This window comes from Magallana gigas, chromosome 3 (assembly GCF_963853765.1).
Source record: "Magallana gigas chromosome 3, xbMagGiga1.1, whole genome shotgun sequence".
NCBI lineage: Eukaryota > Metazoa > Mollusca > Bivalvia > Ostreida > Ostreidae > Magallana > Magallana gigas.
The window spans coordinates 14536636-14550164 of NC_088855.1; the positions used below are offsets into that span (position 1 = coordinate 14536636).

At 34.4% G+C, this 13529-nt stretch overlaps 1 protein-coding gene across 1 annotated transcript; it reads left to right on the forward strand.

The window, feature by feature from the left end:
* Positions 1–32: 32 nt before the first annotated feature.
* On the forward strand, positions 33–12395 carry LOC105331366 (conserved oligomeric Golgi complex subunit 7). Its single transcript, XM_011433509.3, has 23 exons — positions 33–174; positions 369–461; positions 560–604; positions 1896–1951; positions 2282–2366; positions 2610–2699; positions 2878–2946; positions 3113–3148; positions 3331–3534; positions 3954–4064; positions 4322–4477; positions 4721–4775; positions 4967–5100; positions 5318–5392; positions 5857–5922; positions 6195–6333; positions 6701–6815; positions 8182–8285; positions 10302–10432; positions 10671–10754; positions 10921–11035; positions 11263–11394; positions 12078–12395. The coding sequence occupies exons 1-23, from the start codon at positions 172–174 to the stop codon at positions 12242–12244; spliced, it is 2265 nt and encodes a 754-aa protein (XP_011431811.3). The 5' UTR covers positions 33–171; the 3' UTR covers positions 12245–12395.
* Positions 12396–13529: the final 1134 nt, after the last annotated feature.

Sequence of the window (13529 nt, forward strand, 5' to 3'; positions counted from 1 at the left end):
AATTACGTTGTTCCGATTTTAAAAGATATTATACATCGTAAACTAAAGTTCGAAATTTTGTCAAGTTTTATGTACGAGTTATGAAATAATTTTCCTATGACTTTATTACCTCCACACACTAACTCTTTAGCAATGTAAACATTTTTTTGCAGTCGACGTGGAAAATCGAAAATGGTTTGTACTCTATTTCAAAATATGGCTATCTTAAAGGGCAGTTTTATGCAATGCATAATTTATTTATGTAAGAAATGATGACAGATGAAATGGAATAATTGGCCAGACTTACACATCAAACATTTTCCCCATTTGTATTTCGAATTTCCTCGTAGCTTAATCATGTTAATGTATATAAATATTAATTTTACTAGGATTATTCCAAATTTTTGGACGATAATTTTGATGCAAAAGAATGGGTCAATACAGCCTTTAGATCACAAAAGGATCCAGTTGCTGCTAAAGATGTGAGTTTACACATTTGCAAATAATTCAAATATGCAGTTTGACAGTGATATTTTAGCAAAATATGACTATAATTATGTGTTGTGTTTTCTCTTTACAGCAATATGCAACAACCTTGGTGATGAAACTTCAAATGTTTATTCAGGTAATTAATATTTGTTTTATTTGCATCGTGATAACTGGTTTTTGTCAGTAGCAAATAAATAGATGTAAATACATATAGTATGATCAATATTTAGAGTTTTCAATATCTGTTTTATGGATTTTTCAATTTGAATATGGATAGAAAGAAAGGTGACTATTTTTGATAACAGTATGTCTTTGAATCAAACATGTATACTGTTATAAACTTTTTTGAAAGCACATGTATTACATGTACAGTGAAGTTGCCAATTCCTGGTCATGTCGGACTGTTTCTTTAATATTTGGCAAAGTTGTTCAATTTTTATTTCATATTTTATACATATTGAAAGTACAGTTTGTGAGGTATTTTACAGCCATTTCTTTTTTCAAAATAAATTCCCAGAAACTACATTTACGGAGGTATTTCAACAAGGCCTGGCTTCCCCACTTTCGAATCATTTTCTCCATTTCCGGGTCATGTGAATTTAAGGTCTCTGTAATATCGGGAAATCGTTTTTGAGAATGATTTTTATGAATTTGTAGCATTGAAAAAATATTGCCGCCCAGGAATAATATTTAAAACCGTTGATACACAAGTAACAGGAACCCATTCTAAATGTAAATGAGGGCAGTGATTCCGAATGAAATAATGTGACTCTAAATATAATATAAGCAAAGAAAAATAACGAACAAATAAATATAATGACAACAGGGCAGCATGGAGCACTTTATTTAATTGAATTTCTTCTCTTCCTCTTACGTGTTATCTTAAAACCACAAAAATTATGTTTCAGGTAAACTGACCCGCAATTGGGGAACCTTTTTCATTTTGATTTATCAATAAGTGTAAATTTAATTGAGCACTTATTATAATGAACAATATCTGACGAATAACTGAATGCATGTGCAATATTGTGCAGGTATTAATACTCGGCCAAAACTTTCACTTAAACCACGCTGCAGCGTAAATAACGAAAGTACCATGTCGAAGATGAGTGAAAATCTCGATCTCGAAAGATTCCTAATTTTGTTTCTCGGATGGTCTGTAAATGTTTTCTTTTAAATAGTTTTTACTGATTATAGACAGGAAGACCCATAGTTCATGACCAGGGTATTTATAAAGTTTATTCCTCATTAATTTTAAATATGACACAAAACACATACGAGTGACCCAGAACTGGAGACGACCCGGAATTGGCGACTTCACTGTATTTAATTTAGATTTATTAATTATCTAAGACCAACTTTAAAACTTTTTTAAAAACTTTATCCTGAATAGACCAAAGTTTCTAATAAATTTAATTGATTTTCAGGAAGTGAACAACATAATAGAGGAAACCAGCCAGCAAGCTGTTCAAAATTTACCAAGGTTTGCTAATTTGAAATATTAAATGCCTTTCACTTTTTTCATACTGGGTTTATGCCAAAATTTGAAGATTTTTAATTCCTTTTTATGGCTATTTTGATTTTTTTAAATTTTAATATTGTTACATCCAAAATATATGTAATACATACACATGCATGTCCAATGAATTGTAAGGACAATTTTCATGAAGTAAAAAATTGCAAAAAAAACAGTACCCCTATTATTGCAGAGTTCTCTTTTTTCCTAAATAATTGAAATATACATATTTTTATATTTTTATCAAATATTTCAATACCTTGTACAAGTAGCATGAAGGAGGATGTATTGTTGTAGAGTGATAAGAGAACTAGATGCTGTAAAACAGGAAGCTGCTCTACTCCAGGATCAGATGAAAATGGTCAAACAGGACATTCAAAAGGTATCAATGTCTGTGAAATACAGAGCAGAAAATTTTTCAAAATTGATCAACACTCGGGGATTATTCACAGAAGTATGGGTAATTCTTGGTCATAGATACATGTGTAGTTATAGAATGCAGATCAGAAAATAGTCAATAAAGACTCAGCTAGGTGATGTATTTTTGGATATCATGTAAGATGTTGATTTAATTAATGAATATAGCAGTATGTTTAAGCAGTTTTGTTTAATTGATTTAATCTAGGTGGAACATGACACAGCTAAATCAATGCAGACTCTGCTAAAACTGGACGCAATCAAATCCCGAATGACCTCTGCTGCAGAAGCCCTCAGGGTTAGGGAGTAGAAAACAAAGACAACTGATAAACTTCGAAATTTACATTAATTAATTTCATTTAATCAGGCAAAGTTAATTGGTTAGAATTTTGCACCAATCTCACAAATCTCTCCTATAAAGATTAGAATTTTTGTTTCCCTCATTCATTCTGACCACCTTATTTTTACTTGCACAGGAGGCAGACAATTGGACCACACTGAGCTCAGATGTGGAGGAGGTGTTCCAATCTCAAGATATCAAGGCTGTATGACCTATAATTTGATTTATCTTGTCTCAAAATTTAGTTTCTACATAGCAAATATTTTTTCAGACTTATCAGTAAAAGTTCCATATAAACATTTATGGATTATAACTGCATGACATGAACTTATATTATTTTTAAAATAATCATTTATATTGAATCTTTGCAGATAACATTGAAACTGAAAGGGATGCAAAACAGTTTGGTAAGTACAGAACTTACATGTACAATATACAAATGTATCACCACACTAGTTGAAAAATGGCGTTTAAAAGTTACTTCATATTCCTAACCTCAGTAGTTGAAAGGCATATTCTTCCTCTTTTTTGTTGACATATTACATGAATTCCTACCTTCACAAAGACTTAATGTTTTCTGTAATTACAGTTGATGTTGGTTGACACACCTGACTATGCAGACAGGTGTCAGCACCTGGAGACCCTCAAGAACCGCCTGGAGGCGGTGCTGAGCCCCCAGCTGGTGCAGGCCTTCACCACCCAGTCCCTGGAGACTGCCCAGACCTACACACAGATCTTCACCGACATTGACCGGGTCCCCCAGCTCTACAAGTACTACACCAGGTGTCACAAGGTCAGCTATAGTCTAAAACTCATGAGTTAACAACATGCATAAGTATTCTGACCTTGCGGTCACCAATGTTTTAAAATTGCTCTTTTCACCTCTCTGCTTATATCCTCATAAGATAAGTGCATAATCTGAGGTTAAAACTCAGGTTGGAGGCTAAAAGATGGTGACAAAAATCCCTGGCAGATATATCTATGTACCTGAGTTACAGATGTACTTTTTACAGTTGGATCCCATTTGCTACAATCAGTTTGCAATGTTTTAAAATCTTGATAATTTTTTATTAATCCACAATTTTTTGTTGCTACAAAGAACTATATTTGATAAGGTCAAATATCTGCCCCCATTTCTAACAATTTTTGAATAGTATCATATTAAAATCATATCTTTTTTGTGGTACATGTACCATATCTGCTTTTGTTTAGGTGACTTTATTGGGTGCATGGAAGAATATCATTGAAGCAAATGCAGATGACACGTTGAAAGAATGGTTGACAGAATATTATGACCTGCTTCTGTCAACTTGGCATGCAGAGGTAAAACATGTTATGATTAAAACTCAAGGCAAGTCATATGTAACTTGTAAATGCTTGTGTGAAATTTTTGTACTGTTTCATGGTGGAATAGCTCTGTACACAGCAAGCCTTTGCTTCCATTATTTTAGACGTTTTATTTCCATTTTGGTACATGTATGTATATATATATATAATGGATATATGGCTTAGAATAAGAAGATATTTATTATATCTTAATACAGTAATTGTTCAATCATTGTTTATTTCTTGTTTTGTAGATGAAGTGGTGTAAGCAAGTGTTTCCAGACCCCCTACCTATCGTGTGTGATCTGATTAAGGAGACCCTGGAATCCCTGGATCCACCTCTTCATTCATGCATTAACCTGTACACACAACACAGAGATACACTGACTGGACTGATAGAGCTCAAACAGGTCAGTGCCAGACTTTGATCTGGTAGTTCCTGGTCAAAAATGTGTTTGTACCAATCAATATTATGCTTAGAACAAAGGTTTTTAATCAATCCTTAAGCTTGATTTTAATTGTGTATATAGTTATGTTCATGTACCCGGTATTTTATGTAAAGCAAATTCAGGTTTTGCATGTCAATACAAATACTGTTTTTTGTATAATTTCTAAGAAAAACTAAAATAAATCATAGCTATTTTTTTTTTTAGATAACAGAGAGATTTGCCAGGAGTATGGAGCAAGCTGTGGAATCCAATATGATTGGTGAGTTACAATGTACATGTGTAAAATACATTTCTTTGCCATAAATACTTTTTTAAAAAATATTAAACTTATAAACCTATTAGTATTACCATTTTAAATTTCTTCATAAGATCTATTGAGATTTTCATCTTTTATCCTTGATTTCGTTATTTGTTGTATGAATGTCCGTCATGTTCTTTCATTGGTTGTAGCGGAGAACTGTAGTCATGTGACCAGTCTAGATCATCTGTTGCTGGAGTTGTACGCCCCTTATCGGCACCACATCTGTACCTACCAAAGCCTAGAGGAGGAGACACTTGGAAAAAATCTGGATTCCATTAAACTGGTCAGGGTTTGTCACTTGACTTTAGGGAATTAACTTTGAAGTTTACTTCAATTCCACATTTAATATCAATATTGTGAATTTTGATCATTATTTCAGTTTTTTATTAAAATTAGGACACCTGTTTTTATTATTAATTATTTTAATATTAATATTGTGAATTTTGATCATTATTTCAATTTTTTTATTTAAATTATGACACCTGTTTTTATCTTTATAGGATCATGAAGAAATCTTTGAGACAGTTCAGTTGTTAGGCAGTTCAGTGAATAAACTATTTAACTTTGCAAAGGAGGTAAGTTAATCAAATTACTACAGTAAAACTTGGTTATAATGAACACCCTTATAATGAATTATTGCTTACAGCAAAGTCATTTTTTATTCCCTGTGACTTTAAAACACGACGTAAACTTGATGGATATAATAAATTACACTTATAACGAAGCAAAAATGCCCATCCCTGGCACTTCATTATAAGTGTGTTTTACTGTAGTAGTAATGACCAAGTAATGGGATTTTTGTTTTATTTTAAACTCTAGATGAGGATATTTCTTAGTGTTGAAAGGAACCTGCATTATTTATGTTGTACATGTCTAAACAAGTGCAAAATCCACTCAGATGTACCATATCAGCCACCATATAACAAGGAAACTGATGGAATATCTTGAATGAATAACTTCTATACATTTTTGCTATTTAAAGTATAATAATGTATTTGGTTGCTTAGTAATCTGATTTCAATTTCTTTTTCTCTCATAGGCCAATGAAAGATGCCTGAACTTAACCAATGGATGTGGATATTTGTTTATGATGGATGCCTTAAAGGTACAGTGTGGGAATTGTATTTTAGAAAATTTTATTATAATCAGATCTAGCTTGTAGCTCAAGAATTTACTTGAATAAACTTGTGTTGTATACTTAGGTACTAACCAAAAGATCCTTAATATCATTACCTGGTACATGGTCATTTTAAATTCAAAACTGGAATAATTTTTACATTTGCTGAAGTGTAGTTTTGTGACCAGAGAATGTTTTTAAAATCTGGTACTTAAAATAGTATCATCGTATATGAATATTTGTTTTTTTTGTTGAAACAGACATATTTTAGTAATTACTGTAAAGAATTTCGGAGAGTGTTGACCAATATCAAGGAGAAGTGTAGAACAAGTCGGCGAGCGGGGGAGGAAGAGGACTGGACCCACTTCCAGCACACGCTGAGGATCATCCAGACCTGTGGTGAGGGATAGTGTCAAAAGTCAAAATCTGTAAACTTAAAAAAAGAAGATTACTTTAAATATATTTTAAAATTTGTATTTTTTTTTTAAGTTTTGTCCTTGGAATTTAAGTGTTAGAATTTCAGACTTATAGTCAAACATCATTTTATTATTTGTGATATAAGTTTGAATACTATTAACGGTATATCCTTGCTTGTTGAATCTTTTTAGTGTGTGAATGTTAATGTTATATTACGGTACAATCCTGGAAGAAAATAACATTTACATGAATATATTTTATTATAAGTTTTGTAACCCCAATATTGGTGTAATGAATATAACATTGATTAATGATTATGTATTTTAGAATCTTTGTTTTTGTATATTAGGTGATCTTATTATGCATATGGACGAATTAGATGGAAATATTTTGAGCAGTATGATGCAGACGATAGCACACTACACAAATCCAAGCTCTCCTGTAAAAGAGATCGGAAAGCTTCGGTAAGTACATGTATTTAATCATTTGAATTTATATGAACAGACAGCTACATAATAAAATGGAACAAGTTACATGTAATTATTAACACTCACATATAAATATATTTATCTATTCATATTTACTGGGGAAGAGGATGGTTTTTTGATTGCTTTAAATTGTGTAAATTTCTGTTATTAATTATGTTAGTAATTATATATCATTACTTGAATGTGGAAATACTTATCATAACAATCACCTCAACTTGTTGGCACAGTTGATTTTAACTTCTGTAAAATCCCAATTAAACGCAAGGAATTAATATCCGCACAAAATCGCGAGAAGCATATCTCACAGATTTTAAAATCTCGCTATGATTTTTTCGGACAGATGTAACTATTTGGAATTATGATAAAAATTTGGCGTTTGCAGTTTTATATTCTCACGATTTGATGCAAAACCATTGAATCGTGGAATTAAGTACTCGCGTAAAATATGGAATCTACAGTATTTCACATGTTGGTGACCTCTTGACCTATACTTGTTCTTAATAATATAATATTATGTAATCACTGTGTACCGGTAATTCACAGCTTTTACTATGTAGTGTGATTCAAAGCAAAACAGGTTAAAGTGAGTCTGAAATTTGAAATAATGTTAGTAAGAAATTATGGACTGTAAATTAAGTAAAATTCTTTAAATGTATGGCATATTTATAAGTATACTCTTTTCCTGTGTTGGAATTCTCTGAGTACAAATAAAGGTTCCAAACTTTGGGGTACTTTTGATCAATTAAGTACAATTGTGGTGTTTGACATTGCAATGGGTAATCTAATCAATGGTTAAACATGGTCAGAATTTCTTCAATGTTAGCCATGACAGCGAATGTTGGAATGTTCAGGCCCATAGTAAAAGGTAAGATGTAAAGTCAATTATTGGGACTGGTTTCAGCAAATGGCAGGGAGTTATCAGGGTGTAAGTTATGTTGTGTGTGTTTTCTATTCATCAAACAAATGCCCTTGTATTGTAAAAAACAAAATGGTGAAAATGTATGAAAGCTTGAGGTTTCAGATGATGGTAATTTTATGATAAAAAATTAAACTTTAAAATATTTTTTTAATTGATGTTGAAGCGTTATTAGGAAATCAAAATGCGTTATGAAACAATGACAACACGTATTTTTTCAATGCATTGTATGACCATGTGCTTTGGTTCAGGGGGAGGGTATATGGTGCAGTCGTAGAAAGGCTAGTTATGTTTATAATTGACAAAATTAAATTGAAAGTTTTGGCTCAATGATTTAAGTGGCAAAATTGCACTTTCTTTTTTTTTGTTGATTAAAGATAACTTTTATTTTACACACTGTGATACTTTTATGGTTTTGCTCTGCAGGTTCTTTGGGAAGGTTTCTGTAATTGAGGCTCATGCTGCATTGTTTTTAAAAAATCCCCATGACATCGAGAACCTAGAGGTCCTAGTTACTAAGCTTGGAGAAGGTAAGATACCAGTTTGGATTTTTCACTATTCACACATTTCTTTACTCCCAAGAAAAAAAAGGGAAAACGAACCAACTTTGAATTATAACATGTTCTCGTATAATAATGTTGATATCTTGAATTTACATCTTAATGTAGTTAAAATTTCAATTTAGAATTCAGGTTTTTTGGCAGTTTACTACGTTTTAGGGAAAGGAACCTTTTGCATTTTGTTAATATCATTGATACAATTGAATATGATCATACTGAACAGCTAATTAAAACATTATCATACAAAGCAAAGATGGAACAACAACCATATACTTGTACACGAAATTTAAGGAAAAAAAAAAAGATTTCGTAGGGTATTTTGGTAACAGGTATCAGTAGAGTCAGCTCTGTATTGTACAGGACCTAACGATAGGTGTTCTCTGTATTATAGGGGACCTTCCCTCTGTGTTGTACAGGACCTAACGATAGGTGTTCTCTGTATTATAGGGGACCTTCCTCTGTGTTGTACAGGACCTAACGATAGGTGTTATCTGTATTATAGGGGACCTTCCTTCTGTGTTGTACAGGACCTAACGATAGGTGTTATCTGTATTATAAGGGACCTTCCTCTGTGTTGTACAGGACCTAACGATAGGTGTTATCTGTATTATAGGGGACCTTCCTTCTGTGTTGTACAGGACCTAACGATAGGTGTTATCTGTATTATAGGGGACCTTCCTCTGTCTGTATTGTACAGGACCTAATGATAGGTGTTATCTGTATTATAGGGGACCTTCCCTCTGTGTTGTACAGGACCTAATGATAGGTGTTCTCTGTATTATAGGGGACCTTCCCTCTGTCTGTATTGTACAGAACCTAACGATAGGTGTTATCTGTATTATAGGGGACCTTCCTCTGTGTTGTACAGGACCTAACGATAGGTGTTATCTGTATTATAGGGGACCTTCCTTCTGTGTTGTACAGGACCTAACGATAGGTGTTATCTGTATTATAGGGGACCTTCCCTCTGTCTGTATTGTACAGGACCTAATGATAGGTGTTATCTGTATTATAGGGGACCTTCCCTCTGTGTTGTACAGGACCTAATGATAGGTGTTCTCTGTATTATAGGGGACCTTCCCTCTGTCTGTATTGTACAGGACCTAACGATAGGTGTTATCTGTATTATAGGGGACCTTCCCTCTGTGTTGTACAGGACCTAATGATAGGTGTTCTCTGTTTTATAGGGGGCTTTCCCTCTGTGTTGTACAGGACCTAATGATAGGTGTTCTCTGTATTATAGGGGACCTTCCCTCTGTCTGTATTGTACAGGACCTAACGATAGGTGTTATCTGTATTATAGGGGACCTTCCCTCTGTGTTGTACAGGACCTTACGATAGGTGTTATCTGTATTATAGGGGACCTTCCTCTGTGTTGTACAGGACCTAACGATAGGTGTTATCTGTATTATAGGGGACCTTCCCTCTGTCTGTATTGTACAGGACCTAACGATAGGTGTTCTCTGTATTATAGGGGACCTTCCTCTGTGTTGTACAGGACCTAACGATAGGTGTTATCTGTATTATAGGGGACCTTCCTCTGTGTTGTACAGGACCTAACGATAGGTGTTATCTGTATTATAGGGGACCTTCCCTCTGTCTGTATTGTACAGGACCTAATGATAGGTGTTATCTGTATTATAGGGGACCTTCCTCTGTGTTGTACAGGACCTAACGATAGGTGTTATCTGTATTATAGGGGACCTTCCCTCTGTCTGTATTGTACAGGACCTAACGATAGGTGTTATCTGTATTATAGGGGACCTTCCCTCTGTGTTGTACAGGACCTAATGATAGGTGTTCTCTGTATTATAGGGGACCTTCCTTCTGTCTGTATTGTACAGGACCTAACGATAGGTGTTCTCTGTATTATACGGGACCTTCCTCTGTGTTGTACAGGACCTAACGATAGGTGTTATCTGTTTTATAGGGGGCTTTCCCTCTGTGTTGTACAGGACCTAATGATAGGTGTTCTCTGTTTTATAGGGGACCTTCCCTCTGTGTTGGAGGACACCAAACGGGAGCTGTGTAAACTGAGTGAAGATGTTCATAAGTTTTCTTTTGATATTGTGTTTGGTACACTGAGGGGGTACCTAGCAGATGTCAGCAACATGGAGGTAGGTTAAAAAGCACCATTGTGTGATTGAAAACAGAGATCCCATGACCCCTGACAATGGTGAACACCCCACTCTTCACATAAAGTGTACAAACACAGCAACATAAGCACAATTTTTCACCAACTACTGATACATGTGTTTACTAAGTAGGTGCAGTATATTTTTAGGGTCAAAAGCCTTGCTCAGTGTAAAATATAGTTAGAGCATTGTTAGACAAAGTTCCTAAATGTTTTTGTAGATCTGGACATCAAAGAGTGCTGGAGGAGCTTTGACCTCTGACCTTCCGACCTTTAGCCTTTCTCCACAGGAATACATAACAAAAGTATGACATACATTGTTGCATTATTAAAATTGCCATTAGAGGTTTATACAATGTATTGAATAAAAATAACACTCAGATTTATTGAGTTACCTTCATGTTGTATTTTTAGAATGTTGCATTTTAATCAGTACCCATTAGCTGATTTTCTCATTCTTTGACCCCTCAGGTTGGTCAGTTCCTGATGACACTACCCCAGCATCTGGAGCCGTTCACCATGCAGGACAACCCCTCAGTGTTAGTGGCTCTAAAGCATGGGAAACTACCTTACACAGATGAAACAGGTGCTTTGTTGTTGATGAAAACATTGGTGTCAAATTTGATGACCATTTTTTTTTTTTACTGTATACAGTACATATACATGTAATTACGTTAAATGGGTCATTCATTCTGAAATTTGATTTTGCCTGTTTGTGTCAGTTTGTCACTTGTTGATTTATACGAATCATGCAGTACATGTACTGTGTTTTTGGTGTATCTCTAGTAACCTTTATTTCTGGTACTCTTTTAGAGCTCCCAGAGCATGTGGCAGACCTGTGGTTAGAGTCCATCGCCCGAGGAACCATGCACCTGTATTGTGAGCAGATTCTAAAGATCCAGGAACTGTCCAGCCATGCTGTCAAACAGCTCATCACAGATATTGGTACAGAGGAAAGCATATCACTTAAATCTGGTGTCTTCCAGCAGGAAACCAAATTCCAAATAAATTACTGTTCTACTTGATTTTTCTGCAGGGTGCTATTTTTTTCACTAAATTTTGTGGTGTCATCCAAATTGAAAAAATATTTAGTTGCAAAAAATGTGTTTAATATAATCATCAAATCAGATATTGCAGATAATGAATATACCTTTTTGAATCAAAACACAAAAAATTGCACCCACAAAAAACCCCAGCTATTCTCTACATTGGTTAAAATTGTCATTTTAAATTGTGTCTAGAATAGTGGATGGAAATTTAATAAATGATTAGATGTACATTTGAATTTGGATATCCCAAACATTGATATTTCAAAATATACTAAATTGGGAAAATTTATTTGAAACCTCTGATCTATGTATTGGAACCTGTTTAATTTGAATCCTTGATTATCCGAAACTTTAAACTTGGTCCTCTTTAGTTTTAGAAATAATTGTTTTCACATAGTTTGAATATCCCCAACTTTAAACATGCATCAAAATAGTCCACATTTTAACAAGTTTTGTTTATTTGAAACTTTTAACTTGGTCCCATCTATTTCCACCTAACAAGGTTTGACTGTACATAACTGTTTCCCCCCAGTTTGTGCCTTTTGTGACTGTTTGCTGTGACCTCTGATTTTACTGTAGATTACCTCTGTAACGTGTTGGACGACCTTGGCCTGATTGCCTCGGAGAATCTGAAGAACATAGACACTCTACTGAAGGCGTCGGCAGAGGAGTACCTGGATGTAGCCGAGTCCATGCCCCAAAGACTCTCACATGCCATAAGCAATATGAGGAATATTGAACTGTAACCATAGACTATTCAGTATGGAATCTCTGCATCAAAAATATTCCTACTGCATACAGCTACATGTATATTGTGAAATATGAATACATGGGATTTTTTTTTTTAAATGTACATGTATATATTTATTATGAAAATAAATGTATAAACACTCTGCATTTGTATTGAACTTTAGAAACACCTCCTGCATTTTCCCAAGAACTAGATATTTATTCAAAAAGCTATTTCAAAAAGATTTTCTGCTGTATTTAGTATCACTTTTATATCAAAATTTAATTGCATCAAATCGTTGGGCATTTTATAGTCACATCTTGCGTTGATGGAATTCAGTGTGTGAATGTGGATGCTACATGGACATGATTATCTCCCTTGTTCATTGTCGTTGCTTTCATGTGTACTGCATTCCGACTAAAGCCAAACCTCTGTTTATGCTATCGCATATAGAGGTGGCATAAATAGAGCTCTGGCTTTACTGAGATTGGTGTATATCGATTCTTACTGTTTGTTATGGGACGTCATTGATACTAAATTTCTGGTTTTCCCCTCATTCTACGGGCTGGTTTGATTGACACATAGACCAGCTGGGACCGTTGGTTACTGGAAATCAATGTGTGTGTGTATTAACAATGCCTATCACTTACAACTGTCGCATATTTTTAATGATGCGATTATTCACTTATTGTATACGGTTGTAGAATGAATTATCTGTTCAGTAAATAATCGGGATAATTATTGACGACGGACGATGAAACGGTCCTTTTCTATTAACTTTAACAAATAAACCCAAATATATACATTTAACCAACGTCCATATCGACAGACTTGCTTCCTATCAGGGATATATAATGCAGTGTTTGTGCATGTGTGTGTGTGTGGGGGGGGGGGGGGGGGGGTTCAAATATTAACGACATTAACATCTCCTCCACCCATGTGAACGCACGTTCGCCTATTAATCTTGATTTCCGCAAAAAAAGGGAGGGGGTGGTGCTTTTTCGCAAACCAGGGAAAAGAGTGGAGTGGACACCCCGGCCCCTCCTCTGTACGTGCCTGTATGCTGCATGTAGTTTTACACGACGCATTATTTATTTGTACCACATTTGTGTATTGGGAGTTATAAATTATCTAATAAATTAATAAATCTAAGGCATCAGTTTTATATGCCGAACGAACACTATGAAACTATTGATGATCATAAAGAAACGCCATATATAACCACCCAGTGAAAATAAATATGAAATATGAATGCAGGGTTAAGTTGGAGAACAAAAATATAGGGACACAATCGATATATC

Coding starts and splice junctions, on each gene's coding strand:
- LOC105331366 (XM_011433509.3), top strand. Junction 4,776..4,966: donor TGTGGAATCCAATATGATTG/GTGAGTTACAAT, acceptor CATTGGTTGTAG/CGGAGAACTGTAGTCATGTG. Junction 6,816..8,181: donor AAAGAGATCGGAAAGCTTCG/GTAAGTACATGT, acceptor TTTGCTCTGCAG/GTTCTTTGGGAAGGTTTCTG.